We start from the raw sequence: 9,039 nt of genomic DNA on the forward strand, positions 1-9,039 counted from the left end.
CTGAGTGTGTGAATGTGGCTGTGAGGTAATAGTGCCTGGAGTATCCGGTATCTAGTATCCAGTATGGCAAGAAAAGAGCTACACAAGTGTAGTCGGTGTGTTCAGACCGGTAAATTACACCCTCCTAAGAGAGACACCTACAGCAAATATCAAGATTCTGCATTATTATTTTGGAAACACTGATGGTTCTTAATTCATTTAATAATTGGGTAAACGGTCCAACTTAGTGACACTACGGCACAAATAAATACAAGGACATCAAACAAGGAAACATTTACCATTACAAGTTGCTATGCTTGCTTGTGTTGACTGTTGACTCACATGAAAGTGAGCATCCTTACAAGCAGGAAGTGTGTATTCAGTAACCTGTGACAACAAACCAGAGTTGGGTATCCTTTAACATGATCCTGAGTCTTTGCCAGTTTTGCAGAGACGCAGACCTGAATCCTGGGCTAAACCTGGGCCAAGCAACTTTTATCACCGCAATTACATCAGCGCACAAAGGTTTTATTACTCCAGCTTCATTTAGAAATCAGCCAACTCCTAGGGCAGCAGTCATTTCCCAAAGCAGACCACCTGAATGAATGCCGTACCAAGGCCAGACACCCAGAGAGAGCTGCCTCCTTTCTAGCAGACTTAATTCGAAGCCAACTCTTGCTCTCTTGTTTTACACACACATAAATGTATGGTAATGCTAAAGTAGGCTAATAAAACATAAACTCATCAAATGGAGTACGTTGTTAATTTTACTTTTCATTTGTCAAGATTATAGGGTCTAAATGTTTTGTGTATACTTTACAAAAGAGGTAAATTAGAGTTACTGTACTCCATTACTCTGCTGCTGTTTACAGGTTCAGCACAATAGTAAGAATTTGTTTAGTAGAAATGTAAAAGGAAAAGGAAACCAAAACCTGAAGCGTTTTATTACAGCTCGTAAAGACAGTCTCAGGTAAGACTAAGTCGTTAGTGGGAAAAGAAACTATACATAAAAAAATGGTTTCTTTTGTTATTACTTATACACAGAGCTCTCAACAATTATTGGTAATTGGTAATAATTTTAAAAGATACTTGAAATTGGCTTTGTGATTTCATGAAGCAACTCTTTGCTGCAGATCTCCAAAAGGCATTTGTAGAGTCGTTTACCTCCCTTACCATCCTCACAATGGGACGACCAGATGAACACGAGTCAATTCTTGTTTTTTATTAAATATTATTCGGACTTTAAATGCAGAAAAATTAAGCAAGTTATGCTTGCCTTGTACCCATATCTGACTTAGGCGGCATGTTCATCCATCTTTCATCCATCTCATAGTTATATCTTTAGGAAACAAATGTAGATCTGGAAAAATCTGGAAAACTTTGAAATTGTTTGTTTTTTTTGTTTTTTTTTACCAATTCTGTTTTTAAAAGTACCCTGAGAAGCAACAGTCTACTTAATTAAAAATATCCTAGAAACTTCAATTTAAAGTAAGCAAAAAACTTAAAAAGCAGTTCATTTTATGTATATTATATAGAAATTGATATGGTTAGCAACACATGTTGCTCTGGTGATTCAATCTTACTGTTAATGTTCTTTTTTTTTCCGCTACAAAGCTGCAGTGAAACCAAAAAGGTTGGATTTTTCTATCTTTTTCAGTGTGAGGTTTTGCCTCCACAATAAAGGTTTTGTCTATTTTCAGACTTTTTAGGGGTCTTTGTGAGGAGAGTCATCACTGAGTCTGATCCTGTGTATCTGATCCTACAGCTCTGAGCTTAGTTCTTGTTTCCACTCATTGTCCTGCAGGAACCACTCTCTGAACCGCGTGTGATTTTAGATTTTTTGCATATCACATCCCAAACAAATCCTGTGGTGGCCTGAGTAATGTGGCTTGAGCAATTGTGGTTTCAGTGTTTTGCATGTGCGACCTGCACCGTACAATTACGTCCAACAGTTTTGGCTGTGAGTGCACCGGGGTCAAATTGAGCAATCTTTACAACAATTTAAAAAAAAAAAAGAGACGAACATAAAAACAATCACTTGTGTGATCATGCAGACCTACCTAAGAGCAGCAGCTTCAGCTCCCTTCGTGCGTCTCTCTTATCTCGCCGGAGTTGCTTCTCGATCTCAGCGTTGATTCGCTTGGACTCCTTCGCCTCCTCGCTCAGGCAACAAGCCATCATGGGCTCCAAAGTCATCACCGCATGAGCTGGGGGGGAAAAGTCCGTCTGACAAGGAGCGCCGGGCTACACCACTGCCGAGAGTATCAGAGTGCAGGAGTCCACTTTAAAGTTGGTGACAGTCTTGCTGCTTTGTGCTGAATCTGGCCTCCTTTGCTGATGTAAAAAAAAAAAAATAAATAAAAATTGCCGTCAAAGGTTCAATATTTGACAGCTGCTTGTGCTCGGTAAAAAAAAAAAAAAAGAGAGAATAGAATAGAAAAAACTACTTAGACAATGAGAGGTTTACAAAAAATCTGCAGTGCAACATGTCCATATTAGATGGCTCCAGACGTGCAATCAACACATTTTAATTTGATGCACTCCTCAAATTGAGCTGGTTTTAGTTTGGATACGTTAACTTAGAAGCTAGGCTGGAAAACTAGCTAGATGCTGGCGTGCTAAACGACTAAATAAATTCGCAAATGTTAATTATTTTATAGACACTTTTAGCAGTTTTCCTTGATGACAAACATGTATATATGAAAAAAAAAAAAAAAAACTACCAACTTCAGGCCCAGAGACGGTGGGACACAACAGGCTGCCACGGCCACATCTGTACAATCCCTTCTCCTGGTCGCCTGGCCGAGTGCGAGCCTAGCCGCCCAGAAAAACCTACCCTGGAAGAAACGCCCAAGCTGTGACAATTAATCGCCGTCAAACTGTCCATCCAGACAGCTTGGATCACTGTCTCATGGTCCTCGGAGAACAACAAGCCCGGGAATAATCAAAATGAGAGTATGAGCGCAGAGCTGTTGCTGCTATCTCTTCCACACTGGGACCCAGTGAGGCTAACTGTTAGCTGGGTAGGCTAGCCAAGGAAGCCATCCCTAAAAACCACACAGCCTGGAATGGCAGACAGCCGTCATGGCCTTAACCTTAAGCTCTCTTCGGGGATCTCGGTGACGGAATAGCCTCAAGATGTGAAAATAGATTACTGACAATTATTGTCCGTGCATTTTGTCGCTCCTTTTAATTTTTCCTGTTGATTCTGGTCGCTCCTCGTCACCCACTCCACAGCCCCGGTGTGGCGCTACTGCTGCTGCTGACGTCACTTGGGATGTAGCTGACTGACAAACGATTCAACCAATAAAAACAGAGGATGTGAGAGCCCACGGTTGGAACCCTCCCTAATGGAGAATTTCCCAAGTTTGCTTGAGAGGAAGTAGTGTTTTTATTCTGGAGGCGTGACAGGGAAAGAGATCGGTGTTTGATTTGACAGGCAACGCCCATCTTCTGCCAAACAGCAGCAGGTCGATCCACAGGGATGTTTGCTTCTCACACGTTTCCTTCAGTGGAGTAAGACAAGAGGTCAACAATATGAACAGCAGTCGTTATTTAACCACATGACCACTTAGGGTGACTTTACTCAGCACTTTAATTATTAAAAACACCGGTGATCAGAGTAAACCAGTCACATGTGGCGTACCCCAAGGTTCAATCCTAGGGCCTCTCTTATTTAATATATGTGTGCTCCCATTTGCTCCGGTGATTACAGGAAATTATATTAGCCAACATAACTACGCAGATGATACGCAGCTCTACATTGCAATGTCACCAGGTGACTCCAAACCCAAAGCACTGAACAGATGCTTAGAACAGATACATTTGTGGATGTGCCATAACTTTCTCCAGCTGAACAAAAACACAACTGAAGTTATTATCTTTGGACTTAAGCGTTCTAGCACACAGCTTTGGTTATTACGGCTAGAAACTAGAGATTAGGCTTGAAATCTGAGTTTAGTAATGGACTCTGACCTAAACCATCAGAGCCACATAAAGATGGTTACAAAGTCAGTCTTCTATCACCTGAAGAACATTAACAGGATTAAAAAACTAATGTCCCAGCAAGGTCTAGAGAAACTCAGCCACTTGTTTATCTTTATCTTTACAGTTATCTTTATCTTGTACATCTTTATCTGCAGCTGTCAATCAGACTGCAGATGATCCAGACTGCTGCTACCTGTGTTCTGACTAAAATCAGGAAGATAGAGTACATCACCTCAGTTCTAAAGTCCTTTCACTCTCTTTCTCTCTCCCAGTAGATCAGAGAATATATTTTTGAAATACTGTTGTTGGTTTATAAATCACTGAACGCAAAAAAAATAAAAATAATCTTCCAGCTGCGCAGCATAACCAAATGAATACAAAGTTTTGAATAATTATCCATCTCATTCCTGGCAGTCCCGGTGTAGAATCTGTTGTGTTTTCTGCATGGAGTCTCCAGAGGGCGTTGTTAAGCCACTGAACTGAACACAGCTGGTCACATTTTAAAAGCTGTTATCAGAAAATGTGACCAAAATAGAAGATGAAGTATTTGTTCTTGACAGTTTACTTACCACTGACTTAAGAAGTGGGTGTAAATGCAGAATGTTGCATATTCAAATCACTGTTTTCTAAAAAAGAAATCTGGGTCGCATGTTTAAACTGTTACTGGCTATCATTTGGCTTGTCAGTATTTGGATTCATCTTGTGATGTTCTAGGTCAATACTTTTTTTTATACTTCCAAATTTCCCAAATTACTGCCTGAACATTTAGCTATCAAAATATGCAACCATTTTTATTTCACTCCCTCTGAAGTCACAGAATCTGACATTCAAAGAATCTGGTGTAGCAGTACAAGTACAAGTTGCAGTAAAGCGGTGTCATTTGGTAACTCATTTAAACCCTACATTTTCATTTCACGGTCTCTAAGCCAACTACTTTGTGTTGGCTTAGCATGGATACTTTTAAGGAAAACACTAAAGTTAGCACTTTTGTAACAACATGTAAAAACCTTAAAGAAAGACTTTAGCAAGGCACTGTAAAGCCAATAATCCAACAGGATCACTAAAAACTTTCAGTTGTGGATATTACAAGAAATTTAACAAAGAAAATATCAAATACTCAATTTCTTCATCGTGACTGTTCATCCCTCAGATTTCTTGCTTCATTTCAGCCTCTAATCTGCAAGATTTTACTAATCATATATTGCAGTATCCCTACTAGACTAGAGTTTCGAATGGTAAAACAAATCGGAACCACAGAAGGCTGTGGTCTTTATCCCTGCATTTATTACAGTCTGGTATGTGTTTGACGTAGGAATGAACAAGTTTAATTTAACTGCTCACAATGTACTGCAATCTTGAAGGTGACATTTATTATGGTGCTACTGGCAATGCTTTTTCTCCACTTTTTCAAAAGGTCTGTGTTATCTTTGATACACACATAGTGTAATTTGATATACGTCTGGCAGCAAAACCTGAAAAACAAAAAAAAGTGAACATAGCACTGATTAAAATGGAGCTAAAAACATTTGTTTAATTCGTGTAGTTCCAATTTTATTTGATTTGTCATATAATTATTTATTAACCACCTTTTTCATTGAATTATCTGAGCTACTGTTGACCCTTCATACAGCTGAGATTAAAAACAGAATATGAGCAAAGCTTTTCTTCTTCAGTCCCAAAGCTAAAATGCTGCAGAGCAAAGCGACATCGTGTGGACATTCGATGTAACCACGTTTTAAGAGCATCTGGTGCACTTGGTTCTGTTTCACATTTTCTTGTTACTTTGTTTTACAAAAAACTTTTGTTTTTTGTAAAAAAAAAAAAAAAAAAAAAAAAAAAAACAAGTATATTTTTATAATTGTATAAAAAAACAAGTATATTTTTAGGATTTTAAGTTTTTATCTTAAAATCACAATGGCACTCCAAGCCCCGCCCCCTCCTTCCCATAGGTCTTTAAATGGTATGTATTAATCCAAATTTAAATTTGAATTAAGGCTTTGGTTTATTTCATTTTGCAAAAATACATTTTCCTCCCCTTTTTTTCCAGAGAAATAAATGATGATTAGTCTCTCATTGTGTATTTTTCCAGAGAAATAAATGATGATTAGTCTCTCATTGTTTTCAGGTTGTTTTTCCAACGGCTCAAATGGCACCGAGCCAGACAAATTGAGACATGACAGATGTTCACAAGGACCTGGTATGTTTGGTATGATTGGGAAGATCTTCAGGTATGAATCATAACACTGTAGTCCTGAATGTCTATGTGTTGCTTGACCTACAGCTTGTGCCAAAAGCTCCACATAATGAAATAGTAGACAAACTCATTCATTCATTGAGGAGCTACAATGAACAAGAAGTTCACTTAAGTTTTAAACAGCACCATATATTAAATCATGCATCTACTTCCATGATTATGCACCTTTGCTATTGTTTTGTTTTTATGTTCCAATTAAATGTTAGTGGGTTTTTTTTGTACAAGAGGGCCTGAGTAAACCATATATTTATATACCGTTTTTCCGCACATTCAGTACTCCCATAAGGAAGTGTGAAATCACAAGTGTTCTTCACTTCTGCAAAAATGAGAATTTCCTCAAATTTAGACTCTCTAACCTAACCTCATAAAAAACCAGCAACAGCACTGAATTACTGATGATTTGTAATGTTTAGGTGAAAACATATGAAGCAGCCAAACTCGTACTTTGAGAGCTGAAAAATACTCTGTCTGATTGAATGTACTGTTAGGAATTATGTTGACACAAAAAAAATGCCTGCAGCGCTCTATCTTGGGTTTTGCCGGGTTTGTCACGCCGTCTGAGAGCTGACGCTGGCGGAGTAATCGCTGATCATCTTCCAATTTGCACCTCGTATGGTGACAGAGACAGTTTGTCTCCTGCTGCATATTCATGACATGAATGAGGAGAGGAATTTGTGTCACATCACTAGCAGGTTGGGAAACTTCACAGAAGGCAGACAGCAATGCCAAACCTTTGTTTTACTGCTGCAAGAAGAAAGAGACGGGTACTTTTCAGGTACACGTACATCGTCCAGGATTTCCCTGTACTTGTGTCACCTTTCTTCTGACCTTTTTGGGTTTTTTTTTTTCCCCTATCAATTGTTTTCTTGTATTTAATTCTTTTGCTAGCACACATTTAGGACGTTTTTGGATGTATTCTGTATAGAAACTGATTAAAAATATATGTGTTTTGTGATAAATTACATTCAAATAAACATCAGTTTTTTCTTTCTTTTTAAAGAAGCACCCCTGAAACAATTCACAATCATTCACAAAAAAAACAAAACAAAACTGAATATAAAGGTCAACATTGCTGCCTGCAAACACAAACTATGTAATTTGCTTCTGTTGTGTCTGAGACTAACATTTAACGCATTTATACATATTCTGTATTCCCAAAAACAAATTTAACGACACCCCTTTTGTCACAAATTGAATACAATATGAAGTCGGCCTACCCTTAGCAGCTTCAGCTCTTCATGGATCACTGTCCTTGTCTGTGTGCAAGTTTGTGTATAGGTCCACTCTTGCAGGAAAGCATTTGGGAGGTCAAGCACTGATGCTGGATGAGATGGCATGGTTTACAGACTCTGCTCTGATCTATCCCAAAGAAACTCCATTACTTTGGGGTCAGGACTCGAGCCTGATCATTCGTGGCCTTTTGAATCTTTCTTTGTCTACTGGTGTGCAGTCATGTTGGAACTGGAAAGGGAGATAGTCCAACATGTATTTTACGCTGCAGCAACTAGAGCTGCACGGTATAATTAATTGCTGTCATCCTTTCAGAGTCTCTTAAATTACTTCTTGGATGCAATGTTTGGGGTCTTATGTTACAGATGCCAAACTCTTCTTACCAGTGATGTATTTGGCCTCTTGGATAGACATTCCTTGTCTTTCCTGCCCAAATCTTAGAGTCCAAGGTGTAAAGTTCAAGAATGGGAATATTAAAGAGGCTGGAAAGGAAAGAAAGCAGCAAGGTAATTGCTATTTGGAAATAAAAAATAAAATAAAATTGTTTCATATTGTTGTTTTCGGTAGTTAAATGTATTTGCCACAGATGCCATAAAAAGTGCTTAAACAAAATTAAAAGCATCATAAAGGTTTTTAATGTTGTAGACCTGTTCACTTGACTTTGAAGAAATGCTCAATAAATAATCAAGGTGAAAATTTTCTTCCCACGTTCTTCCGAGAATCCAAACATAAATGCTACACTTTGCATCACAGTTAGTGTAAAAACCGGATCCAGACAGTTGCTCTCAGCTGTGGAAGCCTCTTTCACAAAGCTTCCCGCTCTCTGATCTCCAACTAGTCTGAAGGCTGCTCAAAGTGTTGGAGTTACTGCTGACTCTACACGCTGTTGTTAGCCTTGACGCACATTAGCTCTCCAAACAGCTCCCTCTCCCACCAACGTATGATATCCAGTTGTTTTTTTTTGTTGGTTTTTTTGTTTTTGAAATTTAAAAAACCGCCTTATGTGTCACTCCATTTCCCTGAGCTCCTCAGAGGGAGCCATTCTTACACAGACTCTTGGGAAAAGCAGTCTGCTAGGTGCTTAACTTTATACACCTGTTGTCACTGGAACGCCTACGTTTGAAGAGTTTGAGCAATGAACCAATATTTCTTTGAAAATAACATGCATTAATTATTATTTTTCTACTCTGTTTCAACACAAATGTGAGCAACTCGAGACACAAAACAACACATCGCTCCTGTGAGTCTTTGTTAAAATGAAGCCTCATTTTAAGTCTTTACACTGGTGAATGCTAACAGCACCCATTCAAACTCCTTTCTCTGGGTTTCTTGCCTCACCCTTTTCTCATAGGAACGGAGGGCTCAGATGATCTCAATATCTGAAACCATGAAAGCCTGAATAACCGGTTCTGCACACTCCAACAAAGGATTGACATCTAAATAACATCCAAGGAGACAATGTGTCTAAATATCTGCTGTACACTTAAAAAAAAAAAAGAATTAAAAAACAAAGAAATGTAACTGTATAAATAAAAAATAGAAAATATTAGCTTTGAAATTCTGCTGCATAGTGTCTCATAAGCCTTTGC

At 38.5% G+C, this 9,039-nt stretch overlaps 1 protein-coding gene across 4 annotated transcripts in view; it reads right to left on the minus strand.

Moving 5' to 3' along the window:
- Positions 1-3,254, minus strand: part of LOC103142608 (guanine nucleotide-binding protein G(q) subunit alpha-like) — a 56,365-nt gene extending 53,111 nt beyond the window's left edge. Inside the window, exons 1-2 of one of the 4 annotated variants that reach the window (XM_016674637.1) lie at positions 2,707-3,253; positions 2,040-2,313 (exon numbers count right to left, since the gene is read on the minus strand). In XM_016674637.1, the coding sequence (XP_016530123.1) occupies positions 2,040-2,175 (136 nt within the window). In that variant the 5' untranslated portion in view covers positions 2,176-2,313; positions 2,707-3,253. Of the gene's footprint in view, positions 1-2,039 lie in introns of all 4 variants that reach the window. The other 3 variants (XM_007558755.2, XM_016674638.1, XM_016674636.1) reach the window with 3 other exon arrangements.
- Between the last annotated feature and the right edge of the window lie 5,785 nt (positions 3,255-9,039).

The sequence above is a fragment of the Poecilia formosa genome, unplaced genomic scaffold, assembly GCF_000485575.1.
Source record: "Poecilia formosa unplaced genomic scaffold, Poecilia_formosa-5.1.2 Scaffold98, whole genome shotgun sequence".
NCBI classification, from domain to species: Eukaryota; Metazoa; Chordata; class Actinopteri; order Cyprinodontiformes; family Poeciliidae; genus Poecilia; species Poecilia formosa.